Below are 18852 nucleotides of genomic sequence, written 5' to 3' on the forward strand. Positions count from 1 at the left end.
TTTAGGACACATTCCTAGAATTTACTACAATATACAATTTTGCTAAATGGCTTTCCAGAAAGATTTAATCTTTTTCAGAAAGCTCTCTTTTCCAGAGGGAATGAGCAATTCGTTAAATATCTCCTAGAAGAATACTACCATTTAAAAATCATTTTAATGATATTTAATTTTAAAAAGAATTATGGTTTAAATTTTTTGATTTTCGTAACTTTTGTCCATTTTGTAACTGGCATCTTTTTAATTGGTTAAAACCTAGTCTTACACATGTAAGCCTTTAGGCAAAATGCTACAAATAATCTCCCTACTTTATTGTTCTTTAGTTTATTGTTTCAGATGTTTTAAATCTATATGTAATCAAATCTATCAAAGTTTTCCTTTGTAACTTGGTCCACTGCCTTTATACTCAGAAAACCCTTTTTCATATCAAAGATTAGACTCACCTGTATTGTTTCATTTTCTATTTAACTCCAATCCATCTGAAATTAATTTGTTATGTGATAAAAAACAAACCCACAAACTGACTTTTTCCCAAAATGTTTAAATACCATTTATTCGAATACCCATACGTTCCTCATTATCCTATGATTACAAGAGCCTAAAACTTATTAGTCTTATATATTTCTAAATATAAGATACAAAAGATCTTGAGGCTACTGTAATCTCATATAAAACAACTATGAACTTAATGTACAGAAATTACAAAAGAAGCCTCTATGAAACTAAACACCAAAACAATTTTATACTAATGCTGTGAGTACAAAATGAAGTATTTAAAATTACAACTACTGTGTCCCCTTTTAAAAGGAGTCTGACTTTAAATATAGTTATATCATAATCACTAACTTTACCAAAAAAAAACAACCCACAAAGTTCCTTTAAATAGTAGGTCAAGTAGCATATAAAATATAATCCTATGTACAAAAATTCATCTCCTTTACAACATCTCCAGAGTGATATCTGCTTTATATAGTGGATACTTACATGCCAATTTATAAAATACATTATCTCTTATATCAAAGTTTCCCCCTTACAATGAAAAAAATTCACTATTTGAGACTTTTAAGTAGTTCAAGATTTCTGGCTAAAAAGAAAAGAACTTTTTAGTTTAATTTTCCCTCCAAAGAATGAAACAATATCAACTGCATTTCCATTAGCTTTTGTCTTGATATACCTACATCTCCCTCTTGTGGTTAAAGTCAACTGCGTAGACAATTTCTTCTTCTCCATCTTTGACTATTTTCCATATTGTTCCACCTATCATATGACCAGCTGGCAGAGGTGTGATAGACAAGCCATGTCCTTTACCTGTGTCAATAAGATAGTGACAATACTCAGATTTCTTTTACAAGCCTAAAGAAAGCTTATTTATTTGTAAGCTATTTTTAATAGCTAATATATGCAATGATACAAAATCCCAAAGTAAAAAGGCAAACAGTGAAAATGCAAATCTCACTCTTATGCTCCCCAGCTATTCCATTCCCTCCCTATAGACACTCTTGTTTTGTTATGAGTTCTTGGAGACATACCTGTGTTCATAAACTGAAATATTACAAAGAGATTGGACCCAGAACCCTATTAAATTACTTAGCATGAACAAATAAATGTGAATATTTATTCACATACACAATCATCAAATGTTTCCATTTTTGCGAACCTCTAAACTGACAAAGTAACAATTCAAATCTCATGGTAAACAATTTATCCTATAGAAAAATTAAGTACAAGTCAAACTGTTGTGATGCTGGTATTTCTTGGCTAAATCATCAGAGTCCACCGTGGCACCATTTTCTCAATTTCAAAGCAAGGCTTCATATTTAATACATCTCCCTCCACAGATGAGAAATCTATACTTAACAACTTCCTGACCTAATTAAATAATAAACTTCTTAATATCCAATTCTAGAATTCCATTATCTTCTACTATGCTGCCAGAGCACTGCACTTCCTTCAAGACTTTGATCACTACATTTAGTCATCTGAGCCCCTCAACCTAGCTGAACTCCCAGGAGGACCTGGCCATGTTACCTTTGCGCATCATACACAGTAAACACTAAAGTCTTTCCCAAGTTACATGTCAAAAGGCTTGAGCTATTAACGTTGTGTTAGTATTTAGTCTGAAATATTTTAAAATCCAAATGACTTGGGAGAAGTTCAGAGTTACATATCTGAACATGCTAATCTCTTCTTTTTCAGACCACAGGGCCTATGATTTTTACTACAAATTCCCCTTGTACTTTTCAAAGTCAGTTAAACCCCATTAGTCCAATTACTTACTACTGGAAACATTTTTTACCTTTCAAATTCACAATCTGAGAGAATTTTAACTGCTGTATTTTATCAAAGGCTGCATCCACATCATCTAACGTAAAGAGGGTAAAGTCTTCCGTATTGTGTCGAGACTAAAAGAAGACAAACCAGAGGTTAAACATGGTCACAGCTGGAGTGTAAAAAGCGTTTAACTGCGTGAGTTACCTGGTAAAGATCATACATGAACATCTGTCCCATTTTATAAACAGGAATGGTTGCATAGATGGCACAGTTCAGACCCAGCTTCCCGACTGCGTAGGGGAGGGCACCGAGATGAAGAGGATCGGGGTGGGACAAAAGTACTGCATCAATTTGGTGAACATGCCTAGGAAAACATGATCAAAAGGCCTTCTCAATTTCTCCAATCTTGTTTTTAAGAGTAAAGACTAGGTTGGGGTAAAAGAGCAAAGGGGCTGAAATTATGATACCTATCAGTATCAATTATTATTACCCCGTCCTGCATAGATAGCAAAAGTATGGTGTGTTCCACAAAATAGATGATGTCTATACACATACAAAAAGAGAAGGAAAAAGAAAAGAGAACCAGTCGATACCACACATTAGCTGATTTTGAATGACTACTTCATATACTATTTATTAAAATCCAAGAACTCAACTTAGAATTTCAGAAATGGTTAGGGAGAAGATATTTGTTTTTATTTTACATTTTATTAACATATAATGTATTATTTGTTTCAGAGAGGGAGAGGATATTTAAATGGCCACATTTTTATTATGAATTTTTACCTCTGCTTTTCAGCATGGCAACGGATAGCATATTCACTACAGTGAAACCTCAATTAATAAAACGTGTGGTCTCACTGACAGAAGAAATTAGAAAAAAATGTTTTGCTACAAGTTCTAAGTTTTTAAATATTTATCTTTCCTTCCATAATTAGTACAATACGACAGCGTAACTGAATTCTTTTTTTGATAGATTAGTATCCTTTTGTATCTCATGGTCATTATTCTGGGCACCAAAGCTCAGTATGGAGGATCAAAAGATATAGAAGTAAGCTAATGTGATCTGCTGGCAGACCCTCCATGTGGAAGGTTTATCCTCTCCTCAAATTCTTGTAAACTTACTCTTCTCTCAAATTAGGTGCAAAGTCTCTACTGAGATTCATTAGCCGAGTAACACTTAACATTTTACTGAATTTCAATAAACACAGCTCATAATGCAATCAAAACTTTACAAATGGAAACAGTCACTATTTGGATCTTTGGAGAAAGTAAAACTCAGTCTTTTACTATGAATTAAAACAGAGGAAGGAAAGCAAACACTGTGTAACACAAAATGGTATTACAGTGTAGAAAAGAGAAGCTGATTTAATAAAAGTCTAGATATATGAAAAGTAACTTACTTCCTCAGGGAATCTATAATATCCATGGAAAAGTGCTCATCCCAGCCACAGTCCAACAGAAATCTAAACTCATCAACTTGCAGAAGATAGCAAAGAGCAGACTCTTCTTGAACCCCAGAGAGGGTAGTTAATTTGATAATAGATGTCATTTTGGTCCAATAACAATCCAAAAAGTCTTTTCAAAAGAAATAAAAATATAATTAAACGTACATCATAGTCTCCCAAACAACGTACAAATCAAGATTATAACAGGTTTCTTTTTTTTTTTTTAAACATGGAATGGCTTAGACATCAAGTCTACCGTTTTTTTTTTTTTTAAGATTTTATTTATTTATTTGACAGACAGAGATCACAAGTAGGCAGAGAGGCAGGCAGAGAGAGAGGGGGAAGCAGGCTCCCCCCAGAGCCCCTGATGCGGGGCTCAATCCCAGGACCCTGAGACCATGACCTGAGCTGAAGGCAGAGGCTTTAACCCACTGAGCCACCCAGGTACCCCATAACAGGTTTCTAAGTGGGCAGAAATTCCATAAACATACAAAGCAAATGCTTTATTTGTTTAAAAAAAAAAAAGATTTTATTTATTTGAGAGACAAAGAAAGAGAGAGCGAGCGAGCATGAGTAGGAGTAGGGGCAAAGGGAGAAGCAGACTCCACGCTGAACAAAGAGCAGATGCAAGGCTTGATCCCAGGACACGGGACACACGACCTGAATTGAAAGGCAGACACTCAACCGACTCAGCCACCAAGGCACCCCAGAAAGCAAACACTTTAAAAGACCTATTTCCATCACTGCTAAGTTTGAAAGTACAAACATGATCTTACATAATCTTGTTTACAATGAGCCCTTCAGTGGCTCCCCAGTGAAGCTTAATGAAAAGTGGTAGACTTTACAATCAGTTTCAGATTTGAAACTACTACCAGGTGGTTTTAAGCAATTAATTAACCTTTCCTCACTTTATGTACCCTCACCTGTAAACATGAGTATTAACAACACATATAAAAAGGGGTGCCTGGGTGGAGCAGTGGGTTAAGCCTCTGGCTTCGGCTCAGGTCATAATCTCAGGATCCTGGGATCGAGCCCCACATTGGCCTCTCTGCTCAGTGGGGAGCCTGCTTCTCCCTCTCTCTCTGCCTGCCTCTCCACCTACTTGTGATCTCTGTCAAATAAATGGATAAAATCTTAAAAAAAAAAAAAAAAAAAAAAAGCCGGGGGGGCCACCTTGGCACAGTTGGTTATGCATCTTGGTTTCAGCTCCAATAAGGATCTCAGGGTCATGAGTTAGAGCCCTGCATGGGGTTCCATGCTCAGCTCTCCACCCTCCCCACCCCAAAAAGCATGCTTTCTCTGTCTCTAAAATAAATAAATCAATCTTATGGGGCACCGGGGTGGCTCAGTTGGTTAAATGTCTGCCTTCAGCTCAGGTCTTGATCCCAGGGTCCAGGATCTAGCCCTGTGTGGGGCTTCCTACTCAGTGGGGAGCCTGCTTCTCCCTTTTCCCTGCTCATGCTTTCTCTTTCTCTCTACCTCTGTCTCTCTCTCAAATAAATAAAATCTTTAAAAATAAATCAATCATTAATAATAATACACATAAAAAGGATGCTGGAAGATTTCAAATAATGTGTAAATTACCTAGAATGGAGACTACCAAGTTCCTCAATAAATAACTACATAATGAATTAATGAACTCATTCTTCAAGGTGAATTTGTGCTTCCTTTATTTTTCTCTGTGATGGCAATGATTTCATTGCATTACAATGATTAGCTTTCATGTCTCTCCTATTAGACCACTGGTCCTTAAATAAATAGACCCCCTTGAGAATCTGATAAAAAGCTATGGACTACGGGGCGCCTGGGTGGCTCAGTGGGTTAAAGCCTCTGCCTTCGGCTCAGGTCATGATCCCAGGGTCCTGGGATCGAGCCCTGCATCGGGCTCTCTGCTCAGCAGGGAGCCTGCTTCCTCCTCTCTCTCTCTCTCTCTCTCTGCCTGCCTCTCTGCCTACCTGTGATCTCTGTCAAATAAATAAATAAAATCTTTAAAAAAAAAAAAAAAAGCTATGGACTATTCCTTCTCCCCTCAGTCTTCCAAAAACAAACAAGGTGCACATACCCATAGAAACCCACATACTTTTTAGGCGTTGCATGTTAAAAATGCTTGCATTGGAAAGTAAGCAACTAAAAAAACAGGTAGAATCTTATGTTTGCAATTCCTAAAAGAGAACTTGACACACAGATGGTATTCAACATATATTTGATGGAATTTATGTTGGGATGCCTATTACATATAGTTCAAGGAGATGTAACATGAACACAATTACTGGGATTTAAGACCTAGAATTGTGTGCTATTAAGCAGATGTTACAAAAACATTCATTAGCAAAGTACAACTCCACAGCAGTATTTCAGATCTGCACTCCTTGAAGTAAATTAGCCTATTCAAGAAGGAAAGATCAAGCACACCTGATGACCTCTTACCAGCTACCAAAGGTCCTATCAATAAACTCAGGTAAACTGTCACCTTTCATGACAGGGTGTCAGAAGACCAATCCCACCACATCTACCATTCTTTTCTTCCCAGTCACAGACGAAGACCCAAGACTCCTGGATTGTCCATTATCACTGATGTGCACGTCTGCCAGTCGGATCCACTCCTCTACTTTCTATCCTTCCCAAGTCCTTCCAGTAGGCCCTCTGGAACGATGCCACTTATCCTCACCTGTAACTGCACCGAAGGTTCTCTTCACCGAAACGGTTTCTCCTGCAGTGTTCCCCAGGGTTTTTTCCTTGTACACCCCCTGTGCCTCCAAAGCAGGACATTCATGCTCCTTGCTCCTCCCCGCAGCTCCCAAACCAGATCTTCTCCTTCCTCCACCATATACTCCGGGCCCTCCCAGCTAGTTCACCAGGAGCCTTCCCACTTTCCTCCTCACTGCTGACGTGGCTTAATTGGACCTCATTCACTGGAGACTTTAGTTCCTGACTCCATCTTCCTCAGTAACTCAACTACTGACTCTAATCCCCCGACTTTCTCAATTCCAATAACCTCATCTCACTTCAACCCCTGGACCTCATCACACCTGAGCTGCACCATTTCCAAACATTCACCTTCCAGTGTCTCATGCTGTCGTCATTCCTGCCCTGCTTACTCAGTAACCCCACTTCGAAAATCCTTCAGCCTCACTGAATCTCTAACCCATCCCCCACTCTTTCACCCTCTCCTGTCTCCATTCACGTCCTTCCTGCTGATCCACAATCCATCACGAGTATCTTGAAAACACTATCAGGCATCTGGCTGCTCTGGTCCTTCCTTGTAGCAGCCTGGTAGAACTCCCAACTCCGACTGATTCCAATCCTTCACTTTGCCTATTCCAGAAACTGAATGTTGCCAGAGGAAAAAAGAATCCCAAGACTGTGCTATTTGCTCTTTAAATTCATGGTCAAAAATCTCAAATGGAAAAACTATATATATACGTGTATCAAACAGGCACTAAGCACTACCTATCAATCTGAGTTTTTGTAGTAGGTTGACTATCTCTGAGACTGATTTTACACTGCCTCCTCTGCTCAAGCGTCATGTTCCACTCCCTCCACCCGACTCTCAGCTGATAACCTCGCCTCATTCTTCAACTAGAAAACTAAGCCGTTAGACAATAACCCATTTTCCAATACCAACTCTATTAATGCATCTGCATGAACATTGTTTTGTCTCCAATTACATGGAATCGATAGCCCTGCTCTCATCCAACGCCAATCCCCATGAGTACTCTGGATCCCATTCTAATTTTTTGTCTTCTAGAGGACTGAACCTCTTCAGTCACCCCTTCTTTTCCCTGCATTATCCATGTATAACTGATGTGCCACTCCTATTAGCAGACGCAGATCGTCTAGAATTTCCCAATTTAAAAGAACCCTCTCTTAATCCTACAATCCCCTGCAAGTACTTCATCATTTCTATGCTCCCCTTTCACAGCAGAGGTTCTCAGAATATTTGTCCACAAATGTGTCTCCACTCTCTCACCTCCCAAAGCTGGCATCTTTCTCCACCAACCCAACAGAAGTGCTTTCATCAAGGTCACTGACCAACCTCTATGTAATTTAAGCCACTGGGCATTTATTTCTCTGGCCACAACTGGCGGAAACCAGAGCAGCATTCAGCAAAAGTAAGTGTTCGGCCTCCTTGAAATGTTCTCCTCACTCTGCCTCCGTGTCAACCCTCTCCTGGTTTTCCTTGTATCTAACTTAGGTCACTTGCCCATCTCCTTTGCTAGTTACTTTCTTTCTTCAACCTCTAAACACAGCAGGGCTCTTCAGTAGGACTTTCTTTTTTTCTTTCCAGGTAATCTCACCAGTTCCACAGCTATAAATTATCGTCTGACCTCTAACGGCATCATCCTTGAGTCCTGCCTTTCCTTTGTATTCCACGTCCAGTCTCTCTGTAAGTGCTGCATTTTTACCTCCATGCGATTTCTCAAGTTTCCTTCTATCTCCACTGTCACGAAGATCTCTAGCTAGTTTGTATATTTTCCCTGCCTCAAATTTATTCTGAGATGGTTTTCTAACAACCCTAACGTCCTTGCCTACCTGTTACATCCTGTAACATCACTCCGCTTCCCTCAAAAGACTTACTGCTCACTACTACCTGCTCTTTATTTACTTGCTTTGCCCACTCCCATCTCTCCTGCTCACCCCAGCAGTAGATTATGGACTCCATGTAAAAATAGACCTTATCTATTTTGGGTACAGTTACCCTCCAATGCCTCTATAGTGTCTAACACATAGTGGGGGGGTCAATAAAAGCTTATTAAATGAATGAAGCACGGCTAGTGTCAAGTGAGCTTAGTGCCCTTACTGCACCATTAACAGCTACCCATTTATATGCACTTCTCCTTGCTTGGGAGAGGTCTCTTGGATGCAAGCCAGGTTTGACCCATGTTTGTATCCTACTATATTAGCACATGTTTTAAACACACAGCAGTTGTTCAGTAAAGAACTGATGAAATAAATAAGTTAAAATTAAAAATATATTGGCTTAGCATGTTCCTATTCATAAGGTAGGAGAAATACGAAGATTAATATCTCCGTAAATACAAAGATATTAATGGAAAGAATCCTTTGGAAAGGATCTAAAGAAAATTCTCCCTGCCAAAAAGCTTCCTGTGCAACAATTATATTAATGGTCTAAGAGAAACCCTTTTTTACTCAAATCCACTTTAACTTCCACTTTCTTTAGATTATGAAGTGAAAATACAAAAGATCTTGCGGACAGAAGTAAATCAGTTCATGTTAAAGCTCTGCACACAGACCCAGATTTCAACAGGGGAAAAGATATTTTTAATACAATTGTTCATCATTACTTACTGATATCTCAGTTGTACATAGGGTGAGACACCATGAATTCAAGGGAAGAGTTCTTTATAAATCTAAAAAATAAAGAGAGTCTGATGAATGTGGTGTAACAGATTTAATTCTGTTTTTACTTATGGTGTTTAACTTCTATGTCTTGCCCTAAGATGAACACCATGAGCGGCAGCAAGCAGTGTAATAAACGGTCCTTTTTTTAAAAAAAGAAACTTGTTATAATTTTAGGAAGCTAAAGCTTACATAAAACAGAGATAATAAAAGGATAATAAAAGACAAAAATAATAATGTACCAAATTGGTCATAATCACAAGCTAAAATAATGCAATTTAGGAAATAAGATTTTAAAAACCGACATTAGCTCATATTATTAAGAATCATAAAAGAGGTGGGATCTTAAATTACTTGCTAAGGATTAGGAGTACCTGAGGAGAGACAAAAAGAAAAGGTATTGAAAACGGGGGAATAACATGATCAAAGGCACATAAGAACTGACAGAGTTTTAGTGGAAAAACCAGCCGGGCACACTTTCATATAAGCAAAAATGAAAGAAAAGCCCTAATGAATAGAAAAGGGCCAGATAATGGAAGGTCTTGGACTCTAGACCTAGCTCTTCAGGCAAGAGAGAAACATTTTAAGATCTACTATGAAGTAAAATGACACAATACAGGAAACTCCGTATTTCAGGAAAATTACCTGGTGGGTATGATTGATTAGATAAGATACAGAAAGCAAGGAGATAAAAACGAAGACTATTTAGCAGATCACTTCCTCCTTCCAACTTTGCTGATTCTATTTTGAGACTAAATTCCTTTAGCCTCAAATGTACTTTATAATTCTGACATGAATTCATTAGTCCTCATCTAACCAAGGCTACTTCTTGAGTAGTCTGTTACCAACTCCTGATTCTTTCCCCCTCAAAATGCCTCACCTGTGTATCACCCCCTTTCCCTTCCCATCACCAGTACCTTAAAGCAGGGCCTCATCACCTTATATTTGGGTTTCTGTTTCTCCCCCTCCAGGCTTTCTTCCCTTCATCTCAACCTAAACATGACGGTCAGACTAATCTACTGAAACACCCCTCCACATATTAACCCTTGCTCAGAAACCTCTGAAAGCTTCTCACTGCTTGAAAAAACAAAAACCTGAATGCCTTAACTAGCAATGGGGGGCACCAGCAAGCTGCTGACATCCCTGCTCACCGCTGTCTCAAGGCCCAGCTCAAATTGCACCTCCGTATGAATTCCTAGACTACACTGGCTCTGCCCAACAAAAATACAATGCAAGCCACAAACGTAATTAAAACTTTTTTTCATAGCCACACTGATAAGTTTGACAGGTGAAGTTAATTTTAATATACCTTATTGAGCCCAACTTATTCAAAATATAATTTTCCTATGCAACCTATTAATTATTGAGATATTTTACCTTTTATATCAAGTCTTTGAAATCCAGTGTGTATTTTATATTTACAGCACATCTCAATTCAATCTAACCCTAATTTCAAGGGCTCCACAGCTACATGCAGCTAGTGGCTACTGTAATAGCACAAATCTAGACTTTAAAATCAATGCTTTGTACCGTACTCCGCTGTGCTCGGCCACTCCATAAGGTGCAGGTTGGCACCACCCTATTTTTATGTACATATCTTGGGCTTGATTTTAATGGAATCACCAACCATTTAGTCTTCTGGACCAAAACCCCTGGAGTCCCCCTCCATCCACCGAACTGCTGCCACCTGTTGAATCCTATTTGCCATTTCAGAAAGGTCTCTCTCACACCCTTCACTATCCTTTTTTTTTTTTTTAAGATTTTATTTATTTGACAGAGAGAGAGAGAGAGATCACAAGTAGGCACAGAGGCAGGCAGACAGAGAGGGGAGGAAGCAGGCTCCCTGCTGAGCAGAGAGCCCAATGCGATGCGGGGCTTGATTCCAGGACCCTGAGATCATGACCCGAGCTGAAGGCAGAGGCTTTAACCCACTGAGCCACCCAGGCGCCCCTCACTATCCTATTTCAACTGAGGCAATCATTACCTTACCTCAGTGACAATTTCCTCTTACCTAGTTTTCCTGTTCCCAGTTGATCCTCCATACAGCTGTCAGAGACCACCCTAAAAAAAACAAATATACTCATGCCCTTTCCTTGTGCAAAGTATGCACTTTCTAACAAATGAAATCTGAACTCCTTAGCTGGAAATCAAGGTCCTTCACAAGCTGCTTTCAATCTCCCTCTTCCTTCACCAACCACCCTTGCACTGCATGCTCAAGGACGTTTATCCTCCCACTCTCTCTCAGTATGCCAAGCCTGCCCAAGTCTCTAGATTCAGGAATGACCTTCTCCTGAGCCTTGTAAATTCCTTCTGACCCTTCAAGACCCAGCTGAAATAGTTCTCCTTTACGAAGCTTTTTACGTAGTCTCAGGAGGTTATTTTTTTTCACCTCACGCAAAAGGGGAACCAAGAATATTTGTTGAATGGATGCTGAATGTATACGCGAAGAGCAAAAGCGATCATCTTTGTATTGCCCAATTCAAGCACAGCACTCAAAGCGACATACATGTGTGCTTAAAGAATGGACCCCAACGATCATCAATTCCTTCCTGACGGACACTACTACATCTCAATTATCTTTCACAGTTACTTGCGAGAGAAATGATGACCTTGCGTGTTGCAGACAGCTAAAGGGAACTAGGCAAAAATCTAAGGGAAAACGAAGAAATCTGGATTGGCCCCCGAGTTTACGGAGTCCAAAAAGTCTCTTCCTGGTCAGTTCGGGAAGAAAATTGGCTTTCTAAAAAAAAAAAAATATATATATATATATATATCACAGGAGTTATAAGATAAAAAATTAGGGTATGGGCAATTGATAATTCATGTTCGGCTGGTGACAGGAGGCCGGACTCGACGGGGTTAAGGCTAGTCTGACTTCCTGCTTACCTAAGAGCAAATAAAACAGAGACGGAAGCGCTAGAGGGCAAAGGGAGCCTGGAGGGCTGGGGGGCTGAGCTGGGGAGCTGGGGGTAGCGGGAGGAGCAGAAGGCCGAGACCATTTTAATAAAGCACAGTAACTTCTTAAAAGGTCCCTGGAATCGACTAACTAAAAAAGAACGCCTACTTTGTGCCCAGTGCTTAGCTACCTCGTGGTCTCTGAGCCCGAGACCACGCAAGACTCCCAGCGAGGAGGCTAAAAAACACGGCAACCACGAAGGCCAAAGGCGCCAAAGCTGGCGCCGGATTAACTCATCCAGCCGGGAAACAGCAAAAAAGAGGGAAGGAGAACACACGAGTGAATCGTGCGGATTGCCACAAAGACCGGGGGCTTTAGACCCACGGAGAAATCACTTCTTTCCCTCGATAAGCACTTCTGCCACGCCGGGCCAGTACAGTCGCCACCGAAATCCCGGGAGCATGTCCCCAGCGCAGACCCGGACAAGGTGGAGCCAGGGTCTCCCTGAGGGCCGACGACGCCCCCTCCCCCATCCAAAGGCTCACTCCTTCCCTCCGCCCCCACTTGCCTCGTCAGTCCTCCCCCAACGCCGTCCACTGCCCTTCCCAACCCCTAGTCGAATCCAGGTTCAAGAGCGAGACAAGCTGATACTCGCTCAACACCACCCGTGAAGACCATCCAGCAGAAGGCCCCTGATGGCGGCCGCCATTTTGAAACTGGAGGCGAGCCTCTGAGGCGGGTAATGCCCAGAGCGATACCATGTTCCGGGGGGGTGGGGACGAAGCTGTGGAAAGGAGATGGTTCTTACGACAACAAGTCTCGTCACCTTGCGCAGAAGTCTTACTTTTAAATAATTTATAATGCTTAAAAGCTAAAATAAGTACTAGAAGATCCCAACATCCCAAGGGAGAAGAGGTACAGTTTCCCAGCGCCACCCCTCTCTTTGACCCGGCGTGGCGAATGGCAGGTCCCAAGGCCGCAGCTTCCGCCGGCGCCGGTGACTGAGTTCGTCGCTGCCCTTGGTTGTGGGGTCGTTTTTGGCACCAAGGGCGCAGGTGGGTCCGGGGTCCAGGATGGCCCGAGGCGCTGCGGGTCCCCGTTGTGTAGACGGGGAGGGTCCACCTCTAGGGAAGCCTTCGGCGGCGGTGTGTTTAGGCGAGGGGTGGTCTGGAGGTTCCCCCCGGGGCTTGCGAGCGGTGGAGACTGGAAAGGGAAATAGGGCTTTCTTCACTTAGACAGCTGGGCTCATGTTTCGCACCTGACGGCTTTTGGGAAGGGGAGTGGGAGGTTGTCGTTATTGGAAAACGTCCTTAGGGATCATCAGGTGACCGTCCCTGACCGGCCTGAAGAGAAGATAGGCCGGGATCACGTCCCTAGGCTGGAGGGAAGGCGGGAGCATCACAAATGGGTCGAAGTTTTCAGCGTTCTGTCCCCTGGTTGCTCAGGATTGGAAACTAACCTCAGTCTCTTCCAAATCGCAAGTCTTCTTGAGCCGACCATTCCACACACAATAATCACTTTTTAAAAACATAATGTTTAATTTGTACTAGGTTAAGACACGGTTCCAGACCTCAAGGAGTTCAGTTTCTCCGTGCATCCAGCACTGCATTTCATAGATTGTATGTATTGTTCAAAAAGAGTCGATCTAAAATGCTGTGGGGACCAATTAGAGATTAGGACTTAATTTTTGAAATATCTGTTCATCTACGTTTTACAACATGAATTGACTTATAAAAATACACTCCAGATACATTTTTCTTTTTCTTTTTATTTTTTTTTAGTTAGGCGGGAAAAATTGGTTGAAGAAAAAGTAATGTTAGGGGGCGCCTGGGTGGCTCAGTGGGTTAAGCCTCTGCCTTCGGCTCAGGTCATGGTCTCAGTGTCCTGGGATCGAGCCCCACATCGGGCTCTCTGCTCAGCGGGGAGCCTGCTTCCCCCTCTCTGCCTACTTGTGATCTGTCAAATAAGTGGATAAAACCTTAAAAAAAAGTAATGTTAGGAAAAATAAGATAACACTGAGTGAGGTCAGTCTAAATGTTCACCTCGGTAGTTACTCTAGCAATCAATAAAACACAAATAGCTTGAACCAAGAAGCCAGACTGCCTGAATGTTAATACTGACTGTGCTACTTAACTGCATCTGTGACCTTAGGCAAGTCCATTGCCCTGGATTTCCTCATCTGAAAAAAATATGCCTACTAAATTGGGGACATTAGTGAATACATGGTATAGAATTGGGAAGATTACGTGAGTTAGCGATTATGAAAAGCAGTAAGAACTGTACCTGATAGTGCTATAAGAGCTCTTTCTAGAGCTATGGCAAAACATTTTAAACATTGGTAACAAAGGATGGGTGATCAGTTATGTGATTTCTTGAGTCCATAAGACAAAAACTAATTAGTTTTAATTAGGAATACCATAGCAAGTCCCAGTTGTGATGTAAAAGGATTTTTCATGAGTCTTATAAAGCAGACACTACTGGAGCACCTAGGTGGCCCAGTTGATTAAGCATCTGAGTCTTGATTATGGCTCAGGTCATGATCTCAGGGGCATACGCTGGTGCCCCATGTTTGCTGAGCATGGAGCCTGCTTAAGAGCCTCACTCTCCCCCTTTGCTCCCTGCCCCCTCAAAAAAAAACACTAATATGTACAGTGGCCTCATGGGCACCCATGTGGATGTCACTGTTCATCCACACTTCAGGGCTTATTTCATTGGAGCTTGTCCGAGGACCTCACTGATCTTTGCCTAACAAATAAAGTCCCCTATGGTCTTGGGCTCATGACCAGAGCCTGTCTATACTCTCCCTCCTGTCCATTCTCCAAGAAATCATTCTAGCTCACTTCTTAGGTCCATAAATATTTGTCCTCCCTAGTCATTCACTCAGTGAAATACAGAGGACAAATTATGTTAAATGCCACGGCTCCCAAAGTCCGTTAGATTATACAAATGTAATACGAAATGCCTCTGGGACTAAGATTTGTCATTTACCTGTTAGCGATGGAATCATGGTAGCTGAACCCAACTCCGGATTTTGAATACACAGAATCCTTTTATCAGTCTTCACCTCTAGAGTGTATATAAGAGCTTATGTGCAGCCAGTCTCCGGGGTTTGTCTCCCCTCTTAGATTCTCAGAGTAGAGCCAGACAAAAGTAGCTACTTGCCCTGTTGGAAGAATGCCAACAATAATAATGGCTTAATACCCACAGGTGGCCATGGGCTTATTTAGTACAGTCTTGGGCTAAGTCAACAAGCACTTTTGTCATTGGTTAAAGTACATACAGTATCTGACTCACCTGTGCTGAGGGTTAGGCTTGACCCCCACAACACCCCTATTAAGAAATTTGAGGAACTTAGGAGGACAGGTGACTGAATACATGATCGCTTGAGTTCTACAGAGACCACTACTGTCTACTATTTTGCAGTTTTGTGCTTTCAAAGTTATATTAGTTGATTAAGGCATGTTTTGTTATTCTTATCCTTGACTGGCTCAAATTTGTTAAACAAGTTAAATGGCTAATCTGGCGGGCACCTGGTCAGATTCACGAAGAGAGCTTCAGTATCTAAATGCAAATAATGTTACTTAAGGCATAGTGCTGAGAGAGCCACCATCTTCTAGGAAATAAGTTTGCCCAAGAACTGTTTGCATCAAATCAGATAACAAATTCTTTCAACTAGATTTTTCCAGCCCCACAAGGAAGGAGGACCAAAAGTACCTATTTTGTTTGTTTTAAAGATTTATTTACTAGAGCGCTGGATCACAGCAGGGGGTTGGGCGTGTGGTGGCAGAGGGAGAGAATCTTGATACAGACTGACTGCTGAGTGGGGAGCCCAAACCGGGACCCAATCCCGCAACACATGAGATCACGACCGGAGCTGAAACCAAGAGCTTAACTGACTGAGCCACCCAGTCTCCCCCACCCCAAAATAAGTCCTTATTTTGATAAAGGCTCCCCAGACGATTTTGATGTGCACTTAGGTTTGAAAATTCCAGCTATAGGAGGTAGACTAAAACTTTAATGACTAAACTGTAAATTCTATATTTTAAATAACTTGTTAACTTTACATAATTTTCCTGCTGTGTGTAATACGCTTTATCAATAGAGTATGGGGTAATTGTGCAACTTTTAACTTTATGGCCATTTTCCAACCCGGTGTCTTTAGATAGTGATGAAGTTTGAGAAATACAGATTTGGAATGTGTAAGTGTGAGAACCAGTGTCTTAGGAGAGGCAGGAATCCAGTCTCCCTAACCCTAGCACGGTTGAGTGCTGAGCACTTTTGTTGGCAGGCCTGTATTCTCTCACCATGTTGTCATACACCTTCTCAGCCATTGTATATGATGAATTCGTCTTAGATTAATGCATAGGCAGATGTATTTTGATTTCATCTTTAGGTACAAATTTTTGCAGAAACTTTTTTTTTTAATTAAGGCAAATTTATTTTCCATATGGTGACTTCTAGTTCTATTCTTCCTCTTGTACCTTTCAGAAACTCTTAGAACTTAAAAGCCCCTAAGTACCATAAATTTTAATTCAAGAAGAGGTCTTTTAGAGAGGTATTGAGATCTAATAGAAAAAGAGCTTTGGAGCAAACCTAAGCTTGAATTTCAGCTCTGTATTTAATACCTGTTTAGGTGAAGCTGTTTTCTAGTCTATAAAATGAGGATAATAATAGTTATTTCATGTTATATATAAGATGATATGATGGCTCTGGTACCTAGTAGTCATTCTATAAAAGTAAATTCCCTTCTGTCCTTATTTGTTAAATCTTCGAATTGATACTGAAATCTACCATAATGTCATTGAGTGAAGTTTTTTAAAATTTCATTTCCTTTCAAAAATTAGTTTTCAGCTTTGTGCACTAGCAGTATTGTAGCTAATGGGGTTTATCTGAGTCACAATTACTGCTAATTGAGAAATTAGTTTTCAGTAATGATAGCTTAACTAAAGAATTCTGCTTTTGGCATAATAGTGTAGTTATATTTGTTTTAGCATCGTAAGACATTCTAAAAATATTTTACACATGTGTAAAAGCTTTAAATTAATTGTAGGAGGGTGCAAATACCCAACTTTTACAGGTAGAATTTTTTTTATATTCTCCATTTCTCTGCACTGTACCATATCAGTTCACTAGTAGAGCTAGGAAAAAAGTTAATAAATTGATTTTTAATGCAGTGCAATTTTTATACAAATCATTGTCACCTGTATAATTGTCATCAAGTAGATTTTAAGTTGTGTACTACATCCTGATCCCAAGCAAATTTGAAGAGGCTTACTATGTTTTAATATCGATCTCCTATATTCAGGGCTATCTTTCTGTTTCAGACGCAGTTTTTCAAGATATTACAAAGGCAGTTATATTTCTGATAATTTTTTTCCCCCTAGCACTCAGGATGAATATAATTCAGATTGTTCGTGACCACTGGGTACATATACTTGTGCCTGTGGGGTTTGTATTTGGATGTTATCTAGACAGAAGGAATGATGAAACGCTGACCGCCTTCCGGAACAAGAGTTTGTTGTTTAAAAGGTTAGTTTGTACGCATCTTTTAAATGAACAATTAATGAGCTCTTGGAAATAATTTTTTAATATCAGATATGCCAAAAATAAATAGAAGGGGTGAGTTGTCTCTCCCCCGCCCCCGGAAGTAATATTAACGTTACATTATTTTATAGCATTAGTTACTGTTTAATCCTTTTACAAAACTGTATGATTACCTTTGGATGGCCAGCAAGTCTTCAGTTTATGAACAGGCTATTTCAAATGTTTGAAAAATTTTTTTTTTGGCATTCAGGATGCACTGTAATCTAGAAACAATGTTATAAACCAGCTCACCAAAGCCTTTAATAAAGCTTTCATATATTATCTTACTTAAGCCAGAATGTAGCTGAAATCTATGGTACTAATAGCGGCTTGGTGCCATGTTCCCAGCAATACTGCTGGAGAGCTTTAGGTGTGGTGGCTGAGTGATCAGAAGGCAGCTGGCAGCTCCTGGTACCACGCTGTGTCTCTGGAGACGGCTCTTTTGGCAGCAGAGTGAGTGAACATGTCTGCCACTGGGTATGCAGCTAAGTGGGAAGAAGCTCGAGGAACCGAGGCTTGAGCAACATTCACAGTCGATGTGAAGAGGAGGTTTACAGTTAAGGTTTTCCAGAAAGAGAAAATGAATTAGAAAAGGTTTAGAAAACCTCAGATGAACTCATTGAGAGGATAATAGCTTTCATACAGCCTAAGAAATTGCAGTTCCTTAATGGGGAAAAATGAAATTGAAGGGATGGTAAAAGTTCCAAAATCATGAGAGACTAGAATGAGTATGTTGAGTCTATATAAAAGTTTTAATGGGTCAATTTAATAGAATATAAAATATTGAATTCTTACTCCTTTGACTCTTTTACCCCCCCCATAAAAATTTAATTTATACTTTTTCCTTTCCTTCCTTTTTAATTTCCACACAGGGAATTGAGACCCAATGAAGAAGTCACCTGGAAGTAAAGGTTGTGACTGAATTACAGAATGTTCACATTTTAAAAATTAGGAGAGAAATAAAAACATTCATTATTTAATTTGAAGTGTGAGTCTTTCTTTGCTATAGCAGTCCACGTTTTAAGTAATACGCACACTTAGCTTAAAAATAAATCATTATTGAGTATTTGAGGATATTTATATTAAATTTACAGTGTTTCATTTTCTTTTCCTCATTTTAAACGATAGTACTATTAAATCATATAGCCAATTTTTTCCTCAGATATTTTTCAGAATGTTTTTTTTTTTTTTTTGAGCTGTGTGCTTTAGAAGGATGATACTAGCAGAAAATTTTAGTGACCTTCAGTTTGGCAAAGATCTCTTAAATGCAACACATAAAGCATGAACTAGTTTTAA

At 40.1% G+C, this 18852-nt stretch overlaps 2 protein-coding genes across 3 annotated transcripts in view; one reads left to right on the forward strand and one right to left on the reverse strand.

Moving 5' to 3' along the window:
* LOC111148694 (cleavage and polyadenylation specific factor 2) overlaps positions 1–12679 on the reverse strand; it is a 32324-nt gene extending 19645 nt beyond the window's left edge. Inside the window, exons 1-6 of one of the 2 annotated variants that reach the window (XM_022505482.1) lie at positions 11089–11148; positions 9027–9088; positions 3672–3846; positions 2473–2632; positions 2294–2399; positions 1176–1305 (exon numbers count right to left, since the gene is read on the reverse strand). In XM_022505482.1, coding sequence (XP_022361190.1) covers positions 1176–1305; positions 2294–2399; positions 2473–2632; positions 3672–3820 — 545 coding nt within the window. In that variant the 5' untranslated portion in view covers positions 3821–3846; positions 9027–9088; positions 11089–11148. Of the gene's footprint in view, positions 1–1175; positions 1306–2293; positions 2400–2472; positions 2633–3671; positions 3847–9026; positions 9089–11088; positions 11149–12541 lie in introns of those variants that run through there. The other variant, XM_022505483.1, reaches the window with a different exon arrangement.
* Positions 10077–18536, forward strand: LOC111148723 (NADH:ubiquinone oxidoreductase subunit B1). The gene is made up of 5 exons (XM_022505524.1): positions 10077–10082; positions 12590–12708; positions 12880–13028; positions 17358–17502; positions 18429–18536. Exons 1-5 carry the CDS (start codon positions 10077–10079, stop codon positions 18463–18465), a joined length of 456 nt encoding a protein of 151 aa, XP_022361232.1. The 3' UTR covers positions 18466–18536.
* The last annotated feature ends 316 nt before the right edge of the window (positions 18537–18852 follow it).

The sequence above is a fragment of the Enhydra lutris genome, unplaced genomic scaffold (genome assembly GCF_002288905.1).
Source record: "Enhydra lutris kenyoni isolate GAN:26980312 unplaced genomic scaffold, ASM228890v2 scaffoldscaffold20, whole genome shotgun sequence".
In the NCBI taxonomy this organism is placed as follows: domain Eukaryota; kingdom Metazoa; phylum Chordata; class Mammalia; order Carnivora; family Mustelidae; genus Enhydra; species Enhydra lutris.

Excerpts from the sequence above, each read along its gene's own strand:
- LOC111148723 (XM_022505524.1), top strand. Across the intron at positions 13,029-17,357 it reads TTTTGGCACCAAGGGCGCAG|CACTCAGGATGAATATAATT; the intron begins GTGGGTCCGGGG and ends TTTTCCCCCTAG. Across the intron at positions 17,503-18,428 it reads AAGAGTTTGTTGTTTAAAAG|GGAATTGAGACCCAATGAAG; the intron begins GTTAGTTTGTAC and ends ATTTCCACACAG.